At 43.0% G+C, this 25,553-nt stretch overlaps 1 protein-coding gene across 1 annotated transcript in view; it reads right to left on the bottom strand.

The window, feature by feature from the left end:
- LOC121581899 (succinyl-CoA:3-ketoacid coenzyme A transferase 1, mitochondrial) overlaps window positions 1-17,808 on the bottom strand; it is a 94,879-nt gene extending 77,071 nt beyond the window's left edge. The window contains exons 1-7 of the mRNA XM_041897291.2: window positions 17,604-17,808; window positions 14,635-14,743; window positions 13,102-13,192; window positions 5,804-5,939; window positions 5,508-5,657; window positions 5,175-5,281; window positions 2,421-2,481 (exon numbers count right to left, since the gene is read on the bottom strand). Coding sequence (XP_041753225.2) covers window positions 2,421-2,481; window positions 5,175-5,281; window positions 5,508-5,657; window positions 5,804-5,939; window positions 13,102-13,192; window positions 14,635-14,743; window positions 17,604-17,705 — 756 coding nt within the window. The 5' untranslated portion in view covers window positions 17,706-17,808. The remainder of the gene's footprint in view (window positions 1-2,420; window positions 2,482-5,174; window positions 5,282-5,507; window positions 5,658-5,803; window positions 5,940-13,101; window positions 13,193-14,634; window positions 14,744-17,603) is intronic.
- Window positions 17,809-25,553: the final 7,745 nt, after the last annotated feature.

Raw genomic sequence — 25,553 nt, 5'->3', positions numbered from 1 at the left:
AATCCTTACAGGGTGCACCCACAGCAGGACTTGCTTTGAATGGGAATATCAGTTCCACTTCTTCTATGGCTATGTGTGCAAGGGTATTCTAGAGTGTTCAAGAACTCTGCTGGTGATTCTCTCAGCGGAGTAAACTGTTTGATAACTATGGGTATTGTGTGAGGAAGACATTTTGGATTAGAAGAGCTACTCCCATCACATCTGAGAATTATGTTGGTTAAGTCTGCTGTTGGCTTCACTGCAGTTTAGACAATTAGGAGGATAAATGCATTTGTGATATGCAGACAGCTCTTTGAAAGGAAATTAAAAGGAGCCAACAACAAAACAATTAAAAGATTAGCCTCCTGCTGAAATTGACACAGTTTATTTTGTGTAGCCTACCTGGGAGTCGGCAGAAATGCTTGATGTTCTATGGCGATTAATTAAGAAGTTGGACGCAATTTTCCAACTCCGCTCTTTTCAGCGTCTGTTCATAATCTGATTTCAAAGGATGTTTGGGAATTGTGTTAAGTAGATGTGAAGTCCATTAATTGAGACGTGACACCAATTGAAAATAGGCTACCTAAAGTAACATTTATTTAGGCTACCTAAAATATATCTCCCCTTTTTAAAAACAATGTCATTGTCTTTACTGACCTTGTTTTAATTGCAATTTCCTTCCCTCTTTCCCCCTCTCTGGGGAGTTCTTCTCTGCCACTGTTGTTCTGTGTCAAATTACAATAGTTAGTAAAAAGCATGACATCAATACCATTTAGGTGGTTGATTTGTCATGAATTTAGACCATTTCATCTGTACTCCATACAATATGTAATGTTCAATAATGTTTTACAACCAAGCTTGATTACCAAGTCCCCTGAACAACAGTTGCCATCAAGCTTGATTCATTAGACTGTGAATAATGATTGCACAGACCACACGTTACTATCGGTTTGCAGTCCAAATCAAGCACCTCATCCATCAAGTTGTTGGCGTATTTATTTAGCACTTTCTGAGTAAGTGAGAGAAGGAGAGAGAGAGAGTTAGAGAGAGAGAGAGTTAGAGAGAGAGAGAGAGGGGGAGAGAGAGGGAGAGAGAGAGAGAGAGAGATAGAGAGAGAGAGAGAGAGAGAGAGAGGGGGAGAGAGAGAGAGAGAGAGAGAGAGAGAGGGGGGGAGAGAGAGGGAGAGGGGGAGAGAGAGGGAGAGAGGGAGAGAGTGAGAGAGAGAGAGAGAGAGAGAGAGAGAGAGAGAGAGAGAGAGAGAGAGAGAGAGAGAGAGAGAGAGAGAGAGTGAGTGAATGAGTGAGTGAATGAGTGAGTAAGTGGTTTATATCTCCACAGAGCCGGGGGGGTGGTTTGGTGGGGCTGGTGGTTTATATCTCAGAGACGAGTATGGGGGGCTGGTGGCTAGGAAGCTGAGTCTCTGGGGATTCATGTCAGCCATCGTAAGTTTGGAGATGGGGGTGACAGCCAGTTTATAGCCAGTCTGGGGCTGGAGGATGATCAATGTGCTCAGGGCATGCTGCCATAAACGACCTAGAGAGCAGTAATGTTACCACACAAAGCCCCAGCCCAGTCTGTATCACACGGATGGAGAGATGAGAGAGAGAGAGAGAGAGAGAGAGAGAGAGAGAGAGAGAGTGAGAGAGAGAGAGAGAGAGAGAGAGAGAGAGAGAGAGAGAGAGAGAGAGAGAGAGAGAGAGAGAGAGAGAGAGAGAGAGAGGCCAGACTACTAAAACAGTACCCAAACACTTTTGCCCCCCGCCCCACCACGTGGGAATCACTGGAGTGGACCAACAACATTATGTGACCCCAACTCATGTACTCAGACTCTTTAAATCGAGTACCTTACAGTCATTATTATTTGTATTTTTTATTTAACTAGACAAGTCAGTTAAGAACAAATTCTTATTTACAATGACGGCCTACACCGGCCAAACCCGGACGACGCTGGGCCAATTGTGCGCTGCCCTATGGGACTCCCAATCACGGCAGGTTGTGATACAGCCTGGAAACGAACCGGGGGTCTGTAGTGACGCCTCAAGCACTGAGATGCAGTGCCTTAGACCGCTGCGCCACTCGGGAGTTATAATATCAGCAGACTGAGCCAACTTGAGGGATCTAGACTTTCAATCAGGCCATCCAAATGAGGCTGTAGTCATATTACTGGTTTCTCATTGTCTGTCACAAATCTTTCTCCCTTTCTCTCTCAATTCAATTCAGTAGACTTTATTGACATGGCCAGTTAAATTACTTACATTGTCAAAGTACACATATAACAACAATGGTGGGACCAACAGCGATATCTATCAATAATAATAAATAGTAGTAGTAGTGGAAATTGAATTACCATTAACAGCAACAACAATAGCCCTCCCTCTGTGCTGCAGTACCATAGACAGAGGAGGGGGAAGGGGGCTGTAGCGCAGGGACATAGCACATACCTCTACGATGGTGACTTTGGCTGCCTTGCACATGGGCTGGTTGAAGTTCCTAGCTGTTTTCCTACACACACAGAGAGACAAAGAGACAAAGAGACAAAGAGAGAGAGAGAGAGAGAGAGAGAGAGAGAGAGAGAGAGAGAGAGAGAGAGAGAGAGAGAGAGAGAGAGAGAGAGAGAGAGAGAGAGAGAGAGAGAGAGAGAGAGAGAGAGAGAGAGAGAGAGAGAGAGAGAGAGAGAGAGAGAGAGAGAGAGAGAGAGAGAGTTGACCTTAGCTCACAAGTGTTGCACGGTATACAAAACTTGTGTACCTTATCGATACTAGAACATGAAAAACTTTTTGGTACTAGGATTTTTGTTACTTTCGGTACTTCTGCCAAATGTGTCACTTCATATAAGGATTTAGAGGATCGAGTCTGTCTTGTAATTTATCTTCTCAAGGGGGCAGTAATAAACTAGCCAGATTACTTGCGCTTGCATCGGACACCGCAAGCCACTTTTGAGAAGCAAGCGGAAAGATCATACCTAAACGCCAGCAGCTTGTTGACAAAACTGGCTGCAGAAGCGAACTATTGGAATACTTTGATTACAGAGCAGATGATGAGGGCCAGCCCACCAAAACTACTAGGCAAAAGGTGTTACAAAGCAGTGCAGTTCAAAGGAGGTTTAGTTCCAAAATGATTTTATGACATTTGCATTGTAACGTTGTCGTTATTCTACTAAATTTGAATTATTTTTTTGTGACAATGACATGAACATACACTGAGTGTACAAAACATTAGGAACAGATGCTCTTTCCATGACAGACTGACCAGGTGAATCCAGGTGAAAGCTATGATCCCTTATTGATGTCACTTGTTAAATCCATTTCAATCAGTGTAGATGAAGGGGAGAAAACGGGTTAAAGAAGGATTTATAAGCCTTGAGACAATTGAGACATGGATTGTGCATGTGTGCCATTCAAAGGGTGAAAGGGCAAGACAAAAAATGTAAGTGCCTTTGAACGGGGTATGGTAGTAGCTGCCAGTTGCACTGGTTTGTGTCAAGAACTGCAACGCTGCTGGGTTTTTCAGACTCAACAGTTTTCCGTGTGTATCAAGAATGGTCCACCACCCAAAGGACCTCCAGCCAACTTGGCACAACTGTGGGAAACATTGGAGTCAACATGGGCCAGCATCCCTGTGGAACGCTTTTGACACCTTGTAGAGTCCATGCCCTGACGAATTGAGGCTGTTCTGAGGGCTAGGAGGGGGGTGCAACACGATATTAGGAAGGTGTTCCTAACGTTTTGTATACTCAGTGTAGAAGCTTCATAAATGAGCTTCAAAGTGTTTTTATGTCGTTTTGGAACTAAACTATTCATTTATTATATTAAATTATTTAGCTGTAATTAATAATATGTCTAATGAATGTCATTTGACCCAATATTATGGCCATAGATGAACAAATTAACTCTGATATGTATCAAATTACATTTTACAGTTATGGTTTTACATAAGGAACACTTTTGGTATCCTTCTGCTATTTAATATGGTGTTTTATTTTTTGCAAGAAATTGAATATAGAATAGAATATATTCTATTTGTTATTTTATTTGTTCTACCAGTTATCAACATACTGTTCAATGTTTAAAAATAATAATCCCAACGGTTATTCTGTGACTTTAGCTAATACGCTACACCATATCCCCCCACCCAGGGTATCATTTCGTTATCGACTATCGTTTTGGTATTGAGTATTGTTTCGGTATCGAGTATCATGATGCTAAACCTGGTGTCAGTATCGAAGTCAAAAATCTGGTATCGTGACAATACTCGCTCACAATCATTCATGTGGGAGGCAACAAGGGAGCAATACAATAAAGTAAGTACAATAAATTAACATAGAGCAATCATGCAATGTTCTCTTTTTCAAATAAGCAACAACTATTTCAACACTGCCAGTCTTCGCCTGTGAAGTCAAAGGGGATCGTTAGTTGGAAAGTAAATACTGCACCCCTGTGGTGACACATTGAATTGCATTTACTAGGACTTATTTTCAGTGTACAGGAGTGTAGTCATTCACAGGTTTGAATGCAAGGTCGTAAACAAAACAAACAAACAAACAACAATATGGGTCCGTTTTCATATGTGGACAGAGTGAATGTTCTTCTCACATACTGACAGACAAGCAAACTAAGAAAAAAAGCCATTTCAGACCGACCTATTTCAGATTTTCTACAGCTTTTCTGGAGAAAGTTCAATCTCTTTAAGCTGTCTATTGTCAATATCTTAATTCAGTCACCTTGCCTAAAGGCTTTTATCTCCTACCAGCAATCCATATGGCACAGAGCCGAGCAACCTGCAGGCCCTGACTGCTGCTTATTGTGGTAACATCACAAAGTGATTAGGAAGAGTTAAACCTGACCTGGGGCAAGCAGTGGCCTAAATCACAGTGGCTTGGGTAAATATGATGAGTTAACTGTTTATTCAGGACTATTATCATGGCTGTTATGCCATAATGATACACCCTGTCTCTTCAGCAGCATTACAGTCTTAGTGACATTCAATTCAGTAGACTTTATTGACATGGCCAGTTAAATTACTTACATTGTCAAAGTACACATATAACAACAATGGTGGGACCAACAGCAGTAGCCTATCAATAATAATAATAAATAAGCAAGATGGAGTAAGGTACCCTGACGTCGGGTAATTTTTAGCCCAAAACGAATGAATGACAGACACAGGTTAGAGTTGGTGAACGTAACGGTAGCTACCTGAAGACGACGTTCCCGGCCTTGTCGGCCTTCCAGGCCTTGACCAGAGCAAAGTCTCCAGTGATGGCCTTCTCCATGATGTAATGTCTGCCATTAAACTCCCGGACCTGGCGAACAACAACACAGCAAACCATTCAAGAGACAGGACCCGAAGACTGCTGGATATGACAGCATGTTGAGTGTGGTTATAAAGGCTACGGTGTGCCATTTCAGTCTGGATAGACTGTGTGATAATAATAGCAGATGCAATAACATAATGGAGATGTGCCTTTGTGTCACGCGTTGGTGAATGTGGTGCTAGAAACAACATGGTTGAAGAGGCTGGGGTCTGACCTCTCTCTGTTCGCTGGCGATGGCGATAGTTCCGTCTTTGTTGTATTTGATGGGGGAGCCACCCTCCTGGATGAGGGTACCGTAGCCTGTAGCCGTGAAGAAGGCAGGAACACCCGCACCCCCAGCTCTGATCCTCTCTGCTAAGGTACCCTGGAGGACAGAGGTAATCAATGGGATCATTACTCAAAATCACTGAACCTGGACATTCAAAACCTCCACAACTAATGCATTTCACTCCCAATAAGTAGAATGGGCAACCTAGTGAATCAATGTGTGTGTGTACGCATGCGTGTTACCTGTGGCGTTAGCTCCACCTCCAGCTCCCCAGACAGGTACTGCCTCTCAAACTCAACGTTCTCTCCCACATAGGAGGAGATCATCCTCTTGATCTGTTTGGTCTGTAGGAGCAGGCCCAGTCCAAAGTTATCCACCCTGTAAGGAGACAACACAGGTTACTTCACACACAAGGTTACTACGCATGCATGTGCACATGTGCGCACACACACACAGTATTCCACAACTTTTACCAAAAACAAGGTTTGTTGTGTTATTCAAGGTCTAGCTACTGTGGTGGTGTTTCCAGCTCATTGAATAAGCTACTGTGGTGGTGTTTCCAGCTCAGTGAATAAGCTACAGTGGTGGTGTTTACGGCTCAGTGAATAATCTACTGTGGTGGTGTTTACGGCTCAGTGAATAAGCTACTGTGGTGGTGTTTCCAGCTCAGTGAATAAGCTACAGTGGTGGTGTTTCCAGCTCAGTGAATAAGCTACTGTGGTGGTGTTTCCAGCTCAGTGAATAAGCTACTGTGGTGGTGTTTACAGCTCAGTGAATAAGCTACTGTGGTGGTGTTGTTTACAGCTCAGTGAATAAGCTACTGTGGTGGTGTTTACGGCTCAGTGAATAAGCTACTGTGGTGGTGTTTACAGCTCAGTGAATAAGCTACTGTGGTGGTGTTTACGGCTCAGTGAATAAGCTACAGTGGTGGTGTTTACAGCTCAGTGAATAAGCTACTGTGGTGGTGTTTACGGCTCAGTGAATAAGCTACTGTGGTGGTGTTTACGGCTCAGTGAATAAGCTACAGTGGTGGTGTTTACGGCTCAGTGAATAAGCTACTGTGGTGGTGTTTACGGCTCAGTGAATAAGCTACTGTGGTGGTGTTTCCAGCTCAGTGAATAAGCTACTGTGGTGGTGTTTACGGCTCAGTGAATAAGCTACAGTGGTGGTGTTTACAGCTCAGTGAATAAGCTACTGTGGTGGTGTTTACGGCTCAGTGAATAAGCTACTGTGGTGGTGTTTACGGCTCAGTGAATAAGCTACTGTGGTGGTGTTTCCAGCTCAGTGAATAAGCTACAGTGGTGGTGTTTCCAGCTCAGCGAATAAGCTACTGTGGTGGTGTTTACGGCTCAGTGAATAAGCTACTGTGGTGGTGTTTACAGCTCAGTGAATAAGCTACTGTGGTGGTGTTGTTTACAGCTCAGTGAATAAGCTACTGTGGTGGTGTTTACGGCTCAGTGAATAAGCTACTGTGGTGGTGTTTCCAGCTCAGTGAATAAGCTACTGTGGTGGTGTTTACGGCTCAGTGAATAAGCTACAGTGGTGGTGTTTACAGCTCAGTGAATAAGCTACTGTGGTGGTGTTTACGGCTCAGTGAATAAGCTACTGTGGTGGTGTTTACGGCTCAGTGAATAAGCTACTGTGGTGGTGTTTCCAGCTCAGTGAATAAGCTACAGTGGTGGTGTTTACGGCTCAGTGAATAAGCTACTGTGGTGGTGTTTACAGCTCAGTGAATAAGCTACTGTGGTGGTGTTGTTTACAGCTCAGTGAATAAGCTACTGTGGTGGTGTTTACGGCTCAGTGAAAAAGCTACTGTGGTGGTGTCTCCAGCTCAGTGAATAAGCTACTGTGGTGGTGTTTACGGCTCAGTGAATAAGCTACAGTGGTGGTGTTTATGGCTCAGTGAATAAGCTACTGTGGTGGTGTTTACGGCTCAGTGAATAAGCTACTGTGGTGGTGTTTACGGCTCAGTGAATAAGCTACTGTGGTGGTGTTTACGGCTCAGTTAATAAGCTACTGTGGTGGTGTTGTTTACAGCTCAGTGAATAAGCTACTGTGGTGGTGTTAACGGCTCAGTGAATAAGCTACTGTGAAAGTTAACTTAGTGCAACAATCTAGTAAAACAGCCTGAAATTAGATTTCAGTTATGAATCTGTCTGCAAAGTGAAAAAGCAGAGCAATGGACCTATGCACTCCCGCTCTCCCTCCCACTGTAGTTTATTTCCTTCTTATCTTTCTTCCAACTCTTTCCCTCGCTCCTACTCCTCTTTTAATCTCTTCCTTTACTCTATTATGTCTTCTACAGGGCTCACATTACTCCAAAAAGCCTCTAGGGGTTACTCAAGGTCACAGGAAGAGGAGGAGGAGGAGCACCAGACCGCTTCCTGACAGGCAGCCAAGCCAAGCCAGCCAAGCCACAACCATACACTGATACAGAGACACACAGATACAGCTTCACTTCTGCAGGCCAGGCATAACAAGGTTATGAGAGTTTATGAGAGCCAGTGTTGCTTCTTCCGATATAACGAAACATGACCCACCGTAAGTGGTTTGGTAATTGGACTACTTCAGATAGTTACATTTTTCCCACTTCATTGGTCTTTGGGAGTTGAAAGACTGGTGTGAGCTACTGCTGTGCTGAGAGCAGTCACAACGGTTTACAAGGCTGCCTCAAGAGGGTATAGAAACTAAGGTACCCAATTGCGAAGACGAAGAAAGGCTGGGGAGTGTGCCAAGCCAGCCACCACAATAGCCTCTGAGTGTGAATCATTAACTAATGGAAGTGATCTGGGGTAAATAAAACAATTATGTTTAACTCCAGGTAGCAATGTGTCACCTGCCTTTCTTGTGACGGAGTGGTGAAATTATAGCTTGTCTAGTCTCAACTGTTTCTCTACACATATAAGCAGTTCACTAAAGACATTTAACAAGTGCAAGACATAAGTGCATAGAGAGAGAGAGAGAGAGAGAGCTTTCTACTCTTATCCTATTTAATTTCCATATCAAACTGTGCAGTACAGGTGTACTCCTGTTTCTGAAACAGGGGAGATTGAATGTGCAGCAGACAGCACACACTTCCAAGCAATTTTCAAGAATAATTTGTGTTGGAGAAATGATAACCCCATGCACAATGGTCTATGCAATCTTACATTCTCTGTACCTCCAATACAAGTCTGTTGACTGAGAGCTCAACAAACTAAACAAAGTGGTTAAGAACTTGGTGTGCTGATGTTTAGACTACGGTGTTTCACGCAGTACTGAGTATTTTACAGTATTTACAAGTATTCCACAAGTTTTCCACAAGCATTTCACTACACTCTATCTGGAGAAATTAGGTCAAAATGGACAGTGTTTTCAGTCAAGGTCGGTTGACTGAAAGGGCAGATGGTTCTGACTGCTCCATCTGCAACATCTGGGCTAAACTCAAACCTTTCCCACAAAAGAAAACCCACTGCTTGAACAGTGCTGGCATGACTGTTTAGTGCTTACAACATCTTATGTTACTAACAGTGTGATGTGTCTTTGTTGTACAGTAACTCCAGCAGAAGGTTACGTAGTGAGAGTAAAACAAAGTCCCCTCCAGTGGGTAAAATGTCCTCCTATAAGAGCTCAGTGGGTCGCCCTAGTGCACCCATGAGGTTCCCGTCTCATATAACACCCTACATAAAGGACCCACTGTATCTGAGAGGGAGAGAAGGAGAGACACACACACGAGAGAGAGAGAGAGAGAGAGCGAGAGAGAAAGAGAGAGAGAGAGAGAGAGAGAGAGAGAGAGAGAGAGAGAGAGAGAGAGAGAGAGAGAGAGAGCGAGAAAGAGAGAGAGAGAGCGAGAAAGAGAGAGAGAGAAAGAGAGAGAGAGAGAGAGAGAGAGAGAGAGAGAGAGAGAGAGAGAGAGAGAGAGAGAGAGAGAGAGAGAGAGAGAGAGAGAGAGAGAGAGAGAGAGAGAGAGAGAGAGAGAGAGAGAGGGAAAGAGACTCCACAGAAAAGAAAAGCATCATTTCTCTTGCTTCTCCTAAAGTTTCAGTGCTGTGATATTGACACTTTCCAGAGCTTTCTTTTCTATTATGTCTATAGCCTAAAAACCATTCCCTCTCAGATTACTAACGATTGTCTGACTAGTAGAAATGTCAAATGTCTAATCTGGGTCGAGTATAGGCCTGTACCCTGACCTTAAAAAAAAAAAAAAAAAAGATCTGAAGGATTTTAACTCTAAAATTACTGGTTCTTCAGGTTTCTGTCCAAGAGATTAGGCATAGATGGAGAGATGCAAAGAAAGAGCTGTAAGGGAACATTCAGTGGATGTCTGCACTCTAAAATTAAACCTGACATCATGTCCTCTTCATAGCCTAGTATGACCAGGAAATGATACCGAATACAAGCCAATGAAATCAGACAACGGCCTCAAGCAAACCAAATGAAATCACTTCATGGCCAAAGGACACACTGGGAGTTCACTTTCTTTTAATTTGAATATTCTTTCTTGGACATTCACTTTATTTTTGTTGTTATATTATTTTATCCAGCTCCTGTGGCATGTCTGGGATGTGCTAAATTAATCTCTTTATAAATGAACACAGTGAACACCGCTATTATTAGATTCACAGTCTGTCCCACAACTTTCCATTACAGGTTGCCAGTCCCATGGTTAACAGGATTCACTGGACAAATACCTGAAACATTGACATGTGCAGTTTTATTTCGTAGGGCTAACATTAATTAAGTATGTACTGTAACAGGTTGCGTTTACATTTCTCTGCTTTCTGAAGACAGACACTTTGTTCCAGTCTGTGCACCATCCTTAGAGCGTTGGTCCTACAGTTCACCACACATCTAGCAGGATAAGTTCATCCTCACTGACAGCTTGGCTTAAACTAGCCAACCACTCAGCACAGTTGTCAGTCTCTCCCTCTGGTCACTGGTGCAGTACCCATTATCCTATGAGTCCAGCTATCGCTGATGACATTGGAAACACATATCTTCATCTATCTTTTTTACTACAAAACATAGAAACGCACCATTTTCACATACTGTATGTTGATGTTGGGGTGGTGCTGGAGATGATGAATATGAAGTTAACATACGGAATTATTTTAAGATGGTCATACCAAGGATAATTTACAGTGCCTTCGGAAAGTATTAAGACCCCTTCACTTTTTCCACATTCTGTTACGTTCCAGCCTTGTTCTAAAATTGATTAAATAAATGTTTTTCCTCATCAATACCCCATAATGACAAAGTGAAAACAGGTTTTTAGACATTTTTGCAAATCTATTAAAAATTAAAAACAGAAATACCTTATTACATAAGTATTCAGACCCTTTGCTATGAGACTCGAAATTGAGCTCAGGTGCATCCTATTTCCATTGATCATCCTTGAGACGTTTCTACAACTTGATTGTACTCCACCTGTGGTAAATTCTATTGATTGGACATGATTTGGAAAGGCACACACCTGTCTATATAATGTCCCACAGTTGACAGTGCATGTCTGAGCAAAAAACAAGCCATGAGATTGACGGAATTGTCCGTAGAGCTCCAAGACAGGATTGTGTCGAGACACAGATCTGGGGAATGGTACCAAAAAGGTTCTGCAGCATTGAAGGTCCCCAGGAACACAGTGGCCCCGATCATTCTTAAATGGAACAAGTGTGGAACCACCAAGACTCTTCCTAAAACTGGCCGCCTGGCCAAATGAGCAATCAGGGGAGAAGGCCCTTGGTCAGGGAGGTGACCAATAACCCGATGGTCACTCTGATAGAGCTCCAGAGTGCAACACTCCACCAATCAGGCCTTTATGGTAGAGCGGCCAGACGGAAGCCACTCCTCATTAAAAGGAACGACAGCCAGCTTGGAGTTTGCCAAAAGGCACCTAAAGTCTCTCAGACCAGAAACAAGATTCTCTGGTCTGATGAAACCACGATTGAACTATTTGACCTGAATGCCAAGCGTCACGTCTGGAGGAAACCTGGCACCATCCCTACGGTGAAGCATGGTGGTGGCAGCATCATGCTGTGGGGATGTTTTTCAGCGGCAGGGACTGGGAGACTAGTCAGGATCGAGGGAAAGATGAACGGAGCAAAGTACAGAGCGATCCTTGATGAAAACCTGCTCCAGAGCGCTCAGGACCTCAGACTGGGGCGAAGGTTCACATTCCATCAGGACAACGACTCTAAGCACACAGCCAAGACAACGCAGGAGTGGCTTCGGGACAAGTCTCTGAATGTCCTTGAGTGGCCCAACCAGAGCCCGGACTTGAACCCGATCGAACATCTCTGGAGAGACGTGAAAATAGCTGTGCAGAAACGCTCCCCGTCCAACCTGACAGAGCTTGAGAGGATCTGCAGCAAAGAATGGGAGAAACTCCCCAAATACGGTGTGCCAAGCTTGTAGCGTCATACCCAAGAAGACTCGAGGCTGTAATCGCTGCCAAAGGCACTTCAACAAAGTACTGAGTAAAGGGTCTGAATACTTATGTAAATGTAATATTTCCGGTTTTTATTTGTAATAAATTAGCTAACATTTCTAAAAAACCTGGTTTTGCTTTAGAATAAGGATGTAACGTAACAAAATGTGGAAAAAGTCAAGGGGTCTGAATACTTTCCAAATGCACTGTAGCTATTAAATTTTTTATTTTAAGACCCCTTAAGGAATAAAAAAAAAATATTACAAAATGATTTGATGTAACATTGAATTTGGCTTTACTGCTATTAGCCCATTGAAACGTATTGAATAACAGATTCACTAAATGGAACAACAGATAGTCAAAAAAATGTATCTAAAGGAAGTTTGTTGGGAAGTGTCTGTCCTATATCTGAGAGATATAAGAAAGATCAGGACACCTTTTTTACACCTATTTAACCCTTTATTTTAGGCACTAAACTACTTTCATATATATTTCCATTAATTTTTTTTACTTGTACCGGGGTACCTTCAGACGAGTCTTGTGAGGCTTGCGTTCGTCCTAGAGCAACATGTACATGTTCGAGAGAGACTCACCTTTCCATAGAAGGGTCATATTAGTGTGTAGCCCAAACTGTTCGGACACTACAGACAGAAGTTGGCAGATCTGCAGTACCGACTTCAGATGAGTCCCGTGATGCTTGTGGGAGTCGTAGAGCATAACAGATAATAATATTTTGTAGGCCAAACCGATCGGGCGCTACAGACGTTTTCGTGAGAAGACCGATTTTCAGGATGTCTCATGGTCTGACAAACACCACTGTAGCTCTGCCACCTTTCACCGCAGAAGCGGAAGGATGCGGTGGATTGAGACGCATCCAATGCAAACAGACATCTCTAGCTTAAACAGATGGATTGTGATGGGGATTTTTGTATTATGCTAATTAGAATTACGGGGGGCCACGGACATCGGATTCTAACTGGCATTAAGAAACACTGGCATTTGCTTAACAGCAGTAAATGAGGGTAGAGATGGAAAATCAATCTATGGTTTTGAGTTACACACAGGCACCTGCACGTGTGTGCAAACACGCGCAAACAGACACACACAGAGACACACACTGCATACACACACAATTACCCAGCATTGTTGCTGACGGCTGTGAGGCTCTTCACGCCAGTCTTTAATAAACTGTTGATAAGGTTCTCTGGGATGCCACACAAACCAAACCCTGGAGAGAGAGAAACATAATAAATTCATGTTTACAGTCATTTTTATTGATGACTTCTTTTCCTTGGAAAGACAGAGTGACCCTGTGTAGTTAGGCCCTCTGAAGTTATGCCTTCTTTAGACACAGTGGAAACAAACACAAGCCCAATTCTATTCTTATAAGCTATGGAATCTGTCGTAGCAGCCCAGTGTGTATGTGTGTGTATGTGTGTGTATGTGTGTGTGTGTGTGTCGGGGGCAAAGATGCAGAATGATTCAGACAGTGCAGCTAAAATGGAGAGCATTGTCCATTATCTATGAACTGGACACAAGGCAATGTGTGAGTGAACATTTCCCCCGCTGAGAAAGAGGAACCGTTTTTACAGAGAAAATAGACTTGGATATATATAACACAAGTGTCTCCCTAGCCTACCTGTAGGAGATACACTACATGACCAAAGGTATGTGGAAACCTGCTCGTCGAACATCTCATTCCAAAATCATGGACATTAATATGGAGTTGGTCCCCCCTTTAATGCTTTAACAGCCTCCACTATTCTGGGAAGGCTTTCCATTAGATTTGGAACATTGCTGCGGGGACTTGCTTCCATTCAGCCACAAGAGCATTAGTGAGGTTGGGCACTGATGTTGGGCGATTAGGCCTGGCTCGCAGTCAGCGTTCCAATTCATCCCAAAGGTGTTCGATGGGTTGAGGTCAGGGCTCTGTGCAGGCCATTCAAGTTCTTCCACACCGATTCTGTGAGCTTGTGTGGCCTACCACTTCGCGGCTGAGCCATTGTTGCTCCTAGACATTTCCACTTCACATTAACAGCACTTACAGTTGACAGGGGCAGCTCTAGCATGGCAGAAATTTGACGAACTGACTTGTTGGAAAGATGACATCCTATGACGGTGCCACGTTAAAAGTCACTGAGCTCTTCAATAAGACCATTCTACTGCCAATGTTTGTCTATGGAGATTGCATGGCAGTGTGCTCGATTTTATACACCTGTCAGCAACGGGTGTGGCTGAAATAGCCGAATCCACTAATTTGTAGGGGTGTCCACACACTTTTGTATATATAGTGTAGGTATTAGCAATAAGATAATAGCTCCACCTTGCCCTCTGATAGGCGAGGTGAAATTTCCATCATTTTGCTTACACTCCTATCCAATTCTTATACATCAGGCGGCAGGTAGCCTAGCGGTTAAGAGTGTTGGGCCGAAAGGTCGCTGGTTCGAATCCCTGAGCAGACTAGGTGAAAAATCTGTCCTTGAGCAAGGCACTTAACCCTAATTGCTCCAGTAAGTCACTCTGGATAAGAGCGTCTGCTAAATGACTAAAATGTACAAATGTAAGTGTCCAGGGGTAAACAGTCTTCAGTTACAGCTGCATTTGCAAGGCATCCCAGGAAAAAGCCCTTTCAGAGCCCACAGTGAAGTATTGACTGTCTCCTGATCTTACCTCCCACTAGGATGGTGGCTCCACTGGGGATGTCCTTCACAGCATCTGTGGGGTCTGTGTAGAACTGTGACTTTCTCTGACTGGAGGTGGAGAAGGAGCAGCCGCACATCTGGGGAACACAGAGGAACAGTCACACAGTTAGACAGTGTTAGACCAACTCTGGCAACATTCTGTAATATTTTGCCATGTTCAGGAGTCTTCTCACAGGTAGATGCACCTATTCTCAGAATAAGGTGTGTGCTGAGGAGTAGTGACAAACAAAGACCCAGGCAAAACCAGTGGGAAATTCCACAGTAACAGAGTGATGCTGAGACTCTAATCTTTCCACGTTAACGGAATGCCAAACAAAAAACATTGATTTCAAAGTTTAACAAACCATACAACTCTATGCACAAGGACTACATTTAACAATTTACACTGAATATTTGACAAAAACACATTTACTTGAAGAACAGTGCAGATGCAAAGTTTGGTAACAGACGGACGGCACAAACAGCACAAACCGTCATTCTGTTAGCAAACTTCGCATCTGCACTGTTCTTCAGGTAATATTTTTGTCAAATATTTAGTGTAAATCGTTAAAAGTAGTCCTTGTGCATAGAGTGGTTTGTTTAACTTGGCAAATCATTGGTTTTTGTTTGGCATACATTTTCTTTTTCTTTATTTTTTATCTTAGTCTCAGCATCACTCTGTTAACGTGGAATTGCCCCAATGCTAGCACTCCATAAAAGTTTAGGCTATCGGGTCAACATCAGCACTTCACATTGAGGGCAGTGAGATAAAAACTAATGCCCAGAGTAAAGAATGGATTCAGTTACAGCACAGGAAAGATAAACAAGGCAGGCAACGGACAACAAACAAAGGGGACATGTACAGTTTACAACAGTTAGTCAGCTAGAGTAAGAGTGGCAAGCAGACAGACAGTCTTGAACTGGTTGGATTTTTGGAACTCTGCCAGGAAGCAAATTCCTCCAGCTGAGATGTGGAGAGAAGACAGAGGCCTTTAACCTCATCAAGCCTTTAATTTTCTGCCATTAACCCACCATTCGCTCATCCTTTAACTCCTCTGCTGTAACTAATTATACCCACTATACCAGACTGCTGTAGATGGAAGGTTCACTGGAGGAATGAGGCAGTCTGGTGGATCTGAGAATGTCCCTGACAAAACAATACAGTCCATTATAGGCTAGTTCTTCTAAGCTCTGACATTAGTGACGTGAAATTAATCTCTTGTTATAAAACAGAATTAAAAGGTCTGCAATCACCCCCTGATGTAGTTAACGTAGAAGTCTGTAATAACCTATGACCAGCTTTAGTATTCACCCATTATCACACCTTTCACTCTATTATGATCCACCAAATTACTGGGGAGGAACTATATTCTGGGTGGATTTGTGTCCAATTATAAGATAGTGCATAATAGTTATTTGACATAAGTGACTTGACTTTGACCTCAGCTCATATAAAAATGAATTGGCAATAGTGAATCAGCAATTATGGCCAATCAAGAGGGAGGAAAATGCTCCCAGAAAAACATTTCACAAAATAGGCTTGACTGTTAACCTAGGACCAGCATCTTGTGTTCAGGCTGTCTAGCCTTTGAGTAGGATTAATGACCATTAGCTCTGTTTACTGTTATAACCTACAACACCTTATCTGAGGTCTAGCTACAAACTGTAGTGTGGCAGCAATGTCAAACAACAGCAACTGCATAACATGTGACCAAATGAGGCCAAAACATAACAATACAACTGGATTACCCCACACTGAGAGGCCAACTTCTACAGGTAAAGCAACGCACAATACAATGTATTGAACAACACTAGCGTGGCGTCAAAGACTTTGTAATTCCCTAAACATTGTGGTGTGTATTGTGTATACCCTCCAATTCACTACTTCTAAAACTGAAACGCAAACATAGACAAGATTAAACAATACCGTTATTGGAGAACTGTATACATAAAATATGCTTTATTTGCTATTATACTACCTGTAGACTATACTTCACAGACACTGTTCTGCACTTTTTACATGTCTCTACTTCTGTCTGTCCTTAGCGCGCGTGGCATGCAAAGGGTCTGGGGGCACTGGGTTGCAACCTGAAGCGCAATGTCAATGACAACATTCTTAGGCTTATGCGTGTTGCTATGTTGGTATGGGGTTCATTCTTTACACAGTTTAAAGGAGAAATACAACAAATAAATTATTATCGGTAGTCTACATCAATGACTTTCAAATATATTCACTAAATATGTTCTCCATTCGATCCTAATATAGTTGGACCTTATATGGCAAAGAGTGGGGGGGTGAGTGAGTGTCTTCAATGGGTCATCAATGGGAACTATCTACATTTACATTTTTGTCATTTAGCAGATGCTCTTATCCAGAGCGACTTACAGTTATTTTCATACTGGCCCCCCGTGGGAAACGAACCCACAACACCGGACTTTGCAAGCGCCATGCTCTACCAAATCAGCTACACGGGTTTTTCTACTGTAAACAAATAACACATGGCTCTGCCAAAACAAACAAACGGACACATTAAATTGAAATCATTAGTCCCTTTCTCAACCAAGGTCCTTTTAGTTTTTACGGGTGACAGAGTAGTGCCTACTGCTAGCCACCATATAGGCTACTAAGATAACATGATGGGAAATAGCTAACATGGATCATGGATCAGACATCACGAGCATTTATGAAAGGGTTCGGTAGTGTTGAGGTATAAAAGAACGGATCAGTAACCAAGTATATGCTGCTACTTGCCGACAGTAAATGCAAATAATGAATTTCGATTTCACTTGAATCCAGATGACAATTTAGGGGTTAAAATGGAAGGTGCCATATGACACATTCACACTATATGACACATTCACACTAACCTAACCATTAAAAAAGTAACGCTTCTCAATGTATCTAGCTGCATGCATTTTCGCATTTGGTCTATTTAGTTGACGCATTTCGATACTGACCTTGCTCAAGGAATGTGTGAAGTTCAAATTGGGTCTGCAGGTGGCAGATAGGTTTTTGAATAATACATTCTCCGCTCTTGACAATACTTTAAGGGCCGCCATGTTTTTGGAGCTAACCGACAGGCTTTTCGAAATGATGAGCAATGTGGGGCTGCCAGGCGGTTGAGTTATGTCGTGTATGTGCGATCACCAGCTAGAAAAATGACACTAAAGCTAGAAGGGGAGTAGGGGCGGGGCTAGCGAAGGAGCGATCAATGGGAGCGAAAGAAGCTCGCTAGCTCAGTATAATGTAACTGTTTCGCTGCTAGAGGCACTCCACTGACTACTAAAAATCCAATCAAAGTGTATTGGTCCTGTACACAGATTTGCAGATGTTTTCGCATATGCAGTGAAATGCTTGTGTTTCTAGCTCCAACAGTGCATTAATACAAAACAATACACACATAATCCCCAAAATTCAAAAAAATAAAATTTAAAATATCAGAAGGAGCAATGTTAGAGTCAGTCATATATATATATATATATATATATTGTCTGTCCTCGGTTGCAACACTCACTACCAGGTTCCAAACTGCCTCTGGAAGCTTTGTTGGGAGCTTCATGAAATGGGTTTCCATGGCCGAGCAGCCGCACACAAGCCTAAGATCACCATGCGCAATGCCAAGCGTCGGCTGGAGTGGTGTAAAGCTCGCTGCCATTGGACTCTGGAGCAGTGGAAACGCGTTCTCTGGAGTCACACTACACCATCTGGCAGTGTGACAGATTAATCTAAATTTGGCAGATGCCAGGAGAAGGCTACCTGCCCCAATGCACAGTGCCAACTGTGAAGTTGGTGGAGGAGAAATAATGTTATACGGCTGTTTTTCATGGTTCGGGCTAGGGCCCTTAGTTTCAGTGAAGGGAAATCTTAACGCTACAGCATTCAATGACATTCTAGATGATTCTGTGCTTCCAACTTTGTGGCAGCAGTTTGGGGAAGGCCCTTTCCTGTTTCAGCATTACAATGCCCCCGTGCACAAAGCAAGGTCCATTCAGAAATGTTTTGTCAAGATCAGTCTGGAAGAACTTGACTGGCCTGCACAGAGCCCTGACCTCAACCCCATCGAACACCTTTGAGATGAATTGGAACGCCGACTGTGAGCCAGGCCTAATAGCCCAACATTAGTGCCGGACCTCACTAATGCTCTTGTGGCTGAATGGAAGCAATCCCTGCAGCAATGTTCCAACATCTAGTGGAAGGCCTTCCCAGAAGAGTGGAGGCTGTTAAAGCAGCAAAGGGAGGACCAACTCCATATATTTTCCCCTGATATTGGAATGAGATGTTCGACGAGCAGGTGTCCACATACCTTTCGTCATTTAGTGAGATATATATGCCCTCCGACGAACCATCAAACAGGCAAAGCGTCAATACAGGACTAAGATTGAATCCTACTACACCGGCTCCGACACATTTACATTACATTTTAGTCATTTAGCAGACGCTCTTATCCAGAGCGACTTACAGGAGCAATTAGGGTTAAGTGCCTTGCTCAAGGGCACATCGGCAGATTTTTCACATAGTCGGCTCTGGGATTAGAACCAGCGACCATTCGGTTACTGCCACTACGCTCTTAACCACTAAGCTACCTGCCGCCCGCGTCGGATGTGGCAGGGCTTGCAAACTATTACGGAATACAAAGGGAAGCCCAGCCGCGAGCTGCCCAGTGACACGAGCCTACCAGACGAGCTAAATTACTTCTTTGCGCGCTTCGAGGCAAGCAACACTGAAGCATACATGAGAGCACCAGCTGTTCCGGACAACTGTGTGATCACGCTCTCCATAGCCGGTGTGAGTAAGATCTTTAAACAGGTCAACATTCACAAGGCCACAGGGCCAGACGGATTACCAGGACGTGTACTCTGAGCATGCGCTGACCAACTGGCAAGTGTCTTCACTGACATTTTCAACCTGCCCCTGACCGAGTCTGTAATACCAACATGTTTCAAGCAGACCACCATAGTCCCTGTGCCCAAGAACACCAAGGTAACCTGCTTAAATGACTACCAACCTGTAACACTCACGTCTGTAGCCATGAAGTGCTTTGAAAGGCTGGTCATGGCTCACATCAACACCATCATCCCAGAAACCCTAGACCCACTCCAATTTGCATACCGCCCCAACAGATCCACAGATAACACCACACTGCCCTTTCCCACCTGGACAAAAGGAACACCTACGTGAGAATGCTATTCATTGACTACAGCTCAGCGTTCAACACCATAGTACCCTCAAAGCTTATCACTAAGCTAAGGACCCTGGGACTAAACACCTCCCTCTGCAACTGGATCCTGGACTTCCTGACGCCCCCAGGTGGTAAGGGTAGGCAACAACACATCAGCCACGCTGATCCTCAACACGGGGGCCCCTCAGGGGTGCGTGCTTAGTCCCCTCCTGTACTCCCTGTTCACCCATGACTGCATGGCCAAGCACGACTCCAACACCATCATTAAGTTTGCCGACAACACAACGGTGGTAGGCCTGATCACAGACAACGATGAGACAGCCTTTAGGGAGGAGGTCAGAGACCTGGCAGTGTGGTGCCAGGACAACAACCTCTCCCTCAACGTGATCAAGACAAAGGAGATGATCATGGACTAGGAGGGCCGAGCACACCCCCATTCTCATCGACGGGGCTGTAGTGGAGCGGGTTGAGAGATTCAAGTTCCTTGGTGTCCACATCACCAACAAACTATCATGGTCCAAACACACCAAGACAGTCATGAAAAGGGCACGACAATGCCTATTCCCCCTCAGGAGACTGAAAAGATTTGGCATGGGTCATCAGCAGTGGTGTAAAGTACTTAAGTAAAAATGCTTTAAAGTACTACTTAAGTCATTTTTTTGTGTATCTGTACTTTATTTTACTATTTATATTTTTGACAACTTTTACTTTTACTTCTATACATTCCTAAAGAAAATAATGTACTTTTTACTCCATACATTTTCCCTGACACCCAAAAGTACTCGTTACATTTTGAATGCTTAGCAGGACAGGAACATGGTCAATTTCACACACTTAAAGACAACATCCATGGTCATATTGCCTCTGATCTGGCGGACTGACTAAATGCAAATGCTTCGTTTGTAAATTATGTCTGAGTGTTGGAGTGTGCCCCTGCCTATCCTTAAATACATTTTTAAAAACACTGAAATTGTGTCGTCTGGTTTGCTTAATATAAGGAATTGAAAATTATTAATACTTTTCTTTTTTCTTTTGATATTTTAGCAATTACTTGTACTTTTGATTCTTAAGTATATTTAAAACCAAATACCTTTAGACTTTTACTCAAGTAGTATTTTACTGGGTGACTTTCTTTTTACTTGAGTCATTTTCTATTAAGGTATCTTTACTTTTACTCAAGTATGACAATTGGCTACTTTTTCCACCACTGGTCCTCAGATCCTCAAAATGTTCTACAGCTGCACGATCGAGAGCATCCTGACTGGTTGCATCACCGCCTGGTATGGCAACTGCTCGGCCTCTGACCGCAAGGTGCTACAGAGGGTAGTGCGTACGGCCCAGTACATCACTGGGACCAAGCTTCCTGCCATCCAGGACCTCTATACCAGGCAGTGTCAGAGGAAGGCCCTAAAAATTGTCAAAGACTCCAGCCACCCTAGTCATAGACTGTTCTCTCTGCTACTGCATGGCAAGTGGTACCGGAGCACCAAGTCTAGGTCCAAAATGCTTCTTAACAGCTTCTACCCCCAAGCCATAAGACTGCTGAACAGCTAATCAAATGGCTACCCGGACTATTTGCATTGCTTTAGGTGCCTTTTGGGTTCTTAGTCACCTCCCTGATTAAGGCCCTTCTCCCCCGATTGCTCAGTTTGGCCGGGCGGCCAGCTCTAGGAAGAGTCTTGGTTGTTTCAAACTTCTTCCATTTAAGAATGATCGGGGCCACTGTGTTCTTGGGGACCTTTAATGCTGCAGAAATATTTTGGGACCATTCCCCACATCTGTGCCTCAACACAATCCTGTCTCAGAGCTCTACGATCAATTCCTCGACCTCACAGCTTGGTTTTTGCTCTGACATGCACTGTCAACTGTGGGACCTTATATAGACAGGTATGTGCCTTTCCAAATCATCTCCAATCAATTGAATTTACCACAGGTGGACTCCAATCAAGTTGTAGAAACATCTCAAGGATGATCAATGGAAACAGGATGCACCTGAGCTCAATTTCGAGTCTCACAGCAAAGGGTCTGAGTACTTATGTAAATAAGGTATTTCTGTTTTTAATTGTAATACATTAGCAAACATTTCTAAAAACCTGTTTTCGCTTTGCCATTATGGGGTATTGTGTGTAGATTGCTAAGGATTTAAAAAATAATCAATTTTAGAATAAGGCTGTAACGTAACAAAATGTGAAAAAAGTCAAGGGGTCTGAATACTTTCCAAAGGCACTGTACATATTACCTCAATTACCTCGACAAACCTGTACCCCCGCACATTGACTCTATACCAGTACCCCCTGTATATAGCCTCGTTATTGTTATTTTATTGTTGCTCTTTAATTTTGTTAGTTTAGTAAACATTTTCTTAACTCTTTTTTTTTCTTACAACTGCATTGTTGGTTAAAAGCTTGAAAGTCAGCATTTCACGGTAAGGTTGTATTCGGCGCATGTGACAAATACATTTTGATTTGATTTGATATACAGTACCTGTCAAACGTTTGGACACACCTACTCATTCAAGGGTTTTTCTTTACTTGTACTATTTTCTACATTGTAGAATAAAAGTGAAGACATCAAAACTATGAAATAACACATATGGAATCATGTAGTAACCAAAAAAGTGTTAAACAAATCAAAATATATTTTAGATTTTAGATTCTTCAAAGTAGCCACCCTTTGCCTTGATGACAGCTTTGTACACTCTTGCCATTCTCTCAACCAGCTTCATGAGGAATGCTTTTCCAAAAGTTTTGAAGGAGTTCCCACAAATGCTGAGCATTTGTTGGCTGCTTTTCCTTCACTCTGCGGTCAAACTCATCCCAAACCATCTCAATTAGGTTGAGGTCGGGTGATTATGGAGGCCAGGTCATCTGATGCAGCACTCCATCACTCTCCGTTGGTCAAATAGCCCTTACACAGCCTGGAGGTGTGTTTTGGGTCATTGTCCTGTTGAAAAACAAATGATAGTCCCACTAAGCACAAACCAGATGGGATGGCATATCACTGCAGAATGCTGTGGTAGCCATGCTGGTTAAGTGTGCCTTGAATTCTAAATAAATCACTGACAGTGTCACCAGCAAAGTACCCCCACACCATCACACCTCCTCCTCCATGCTTCACGGTGGGAACCACACATGTGGAGATCACACCTGTTAATTGAAATGCATTCCAGCTAGCTAGCTCACTAACTTTAGCTATTATTTTTGCCTCAATCACACTAGTCTAGACCTGAATCAAACCATGAAACCAGCGGCCAAACGATTGAAGCGCAATTGTTGTCAGTATAGCAATGTAAAGCTGTTGATCTGTCAGTTTCCCTAGCTAATTCCCTACTTTTCACACTGACACAGTATAAACAGCTCTACAGGCTTCACTGTCATGGTGCACAGTCGGTACACAACACTATGCTCATCATGTCTTAGCGGGATCAGATGGTGACAGGTGTCCCAGCAGGGTCAGACAGCCAGGGAAGACCAGTCTACGGAGCTCAGGGGAATTTTGCTGTATATTACAACAAACAGTGAATGGATACAAAGTTCCATCTTGACTATGGGTGAGCTACAGTCTGGGTTCTGGGATCTGGGAATAATCGCCATTTCAATTATTGAACCATTGATTCTATTCTTGGATAATATAATGTATAAATGTACACCAAGGTAATTCTTTGTCATGCCTCATCTGAGCAGGATCAGATGACTGGGGTCTTAGCAGGGTCAGGCAACCAGGGAAGACCAGTCTGTGACGGAGCTGAGGTTAACTTTTGCAGATGCAACACTTTATTCTCTTTGTGCAGTAAACAATGAACACGCCGGAAGCTTCAAAGATTGAAACTATTTTAAGGCTGTCTGATAAACCTCTAAAGTTGATTTCCAAACTGTATCAAGGGTTGATAGAGGCTTTTCCCGATGACACAAAACATGTGAGGAAGACCCGGAAGACACTATTGATGATGATGAATGGATAATGATATGTTTGAATGCCCAGTCATATTCATATAATCTCAGACATAAATGACTGCGGTTTAAGACCATCCATAGAACGTACTATATGCCAATGAAACTGAATATCATGCACTCTGAAATGTAATTCCTCTGCTCGAAGTGCATATGTTATGCTCTTGTGAAGGCTGGCTGAAGGCTAGCTGAATTCTGGCAAAGAGTATGTCCTTTTATCTCAGCATGTCTACAGATTCTCCCTTCTCCCTGTTTTTGTTTGCTTGGAAATGTTGATACTGGAGACTGTTATCAGAAGAAACTGTGTAACCTAGCATTTATAGTGGCTAAGTAATGCATTGCCATTAATTGGAAGGTTTGTTATCCTCCCACAATGACACAATGGATGTCAGAAATGTCAAGTTATGTATCACTAGATTTTATTTATTACAAGATTAAAGGTATACTGTGCAACTTGCATAAGGTCTGGTTGCCTTATATGGAATACTGTACGACAAAAGGAGTCTGTATTGAAAACATGCCCACGTCAGGGGAGATACCTATTTAGGCAATCCCTAGCTGCTGGGCTGCTCAGTCCTGGCCCTGGGGGTCTGCCGTATTATTGGTTGTCACTTTGGCCTTGGCCTAACACACCTGAAACCAATAATGAATGTTTCACTAAGATCCTAAAGATGGGTGGGGGTGTTGGGTTGGTGTGCTGCAGGGAGGTGGACCCCTAGGGACAGGATGGGGTGACCCAGCTATATTGTGTGAAAGTAAAAAGAGCTCTACAGTACTATTAGGCCTATGATATGAATTACAGTGCCCTCCATAATTATTGGGTCAGTGAAGCATTTATTCATCTTTTGGCTCTATACTCCAAAAGTATGGATTTGAAATCAAACAATGAATATGAAGTTAAAGTGCAGACTGTCAGCTTTAATTTGAGGGTATTTTAATCCATATCGGGTGAACCGTTTTAGAAATTAGAGCACTTTTTGTTCATAGTCCCCCCATTTTAGACCAATTCACTTGTATGTGTATTAAAGTAGTAAAAAGTATTTGGTCCCACATTCATAGCATGCAATGACTACATCAAGCTTGTGACTCTACACATTGGATGCATTTGCTGTTTGTTTTGGTTGTGTTTCAGATTATTTTGTGCCCAATAGAAATTAATGGTTAATAATGTATTGTCACTTTGGAGTCACTTTTATTGTAAATAAGAATATAATGTTTCTAAACACTTCTAAATTAATGTGGATGCTACCATGATTACAGATAATCCTGAATGAATCGTGAATAATGATAAGTGAGAAAGTTACAGATGCACAAATATCATACCAGGCTGTATCACAACCGGCCGTGATTGGGAGTCCCATAGGGCAGCGCACAATTGGCCTAGCGTCGTCCGGGTTTGGCCGGTGTAGGCTGTCATTGTAAATAAGAATTTGTTCTTAACTGACTTGCCTAGTTAAATAAAGGTAAAATTAACAAATTAAAAAATACCCCCAATACATGCTAACCTCTCACCATTACAATAACAGGTGAGGTTAGCATTTTTTGGGGAGGGAGGTATGATATTTGTGCGTCTATCACGTGTTCTACTTATATCAGTACACTCATAACAACTTCAGCATTACAAAACTTCTATTCGATCAAATAAATCTCACATAGCAAATAAGGCATTCATTTTTTGGTTGAACAAATTCGACACTCTCGTTGACCTCCATACAAAAAACTCCTTGCTTGGTGGGAGAAACAACGAAAAAACGCCACCTGCTGGAGGGAGACAGATT

Source organism: Coregonus clupeaformis, unplaced genomic scaffold (genome assembly GCF_020615455.1).
Source record: "Coregonus clupeaformis isolate EN_2021a unplaced genomic scaffold, ASM2061545v1 scaf0020, whole genome shotgun sequence".
Lineage (NCBI taxonomy): Eukaryota > Metazoa > Chordata > Actinopteri > Salmoniformes > Salmonidae > Coregonus > Coregonus clupeaformis.
The sequence above is the reverse complement of the archived record's forward strand: the minus strand, read 5'-3'. Positions and strand labels throughout refer to the sequence as shown.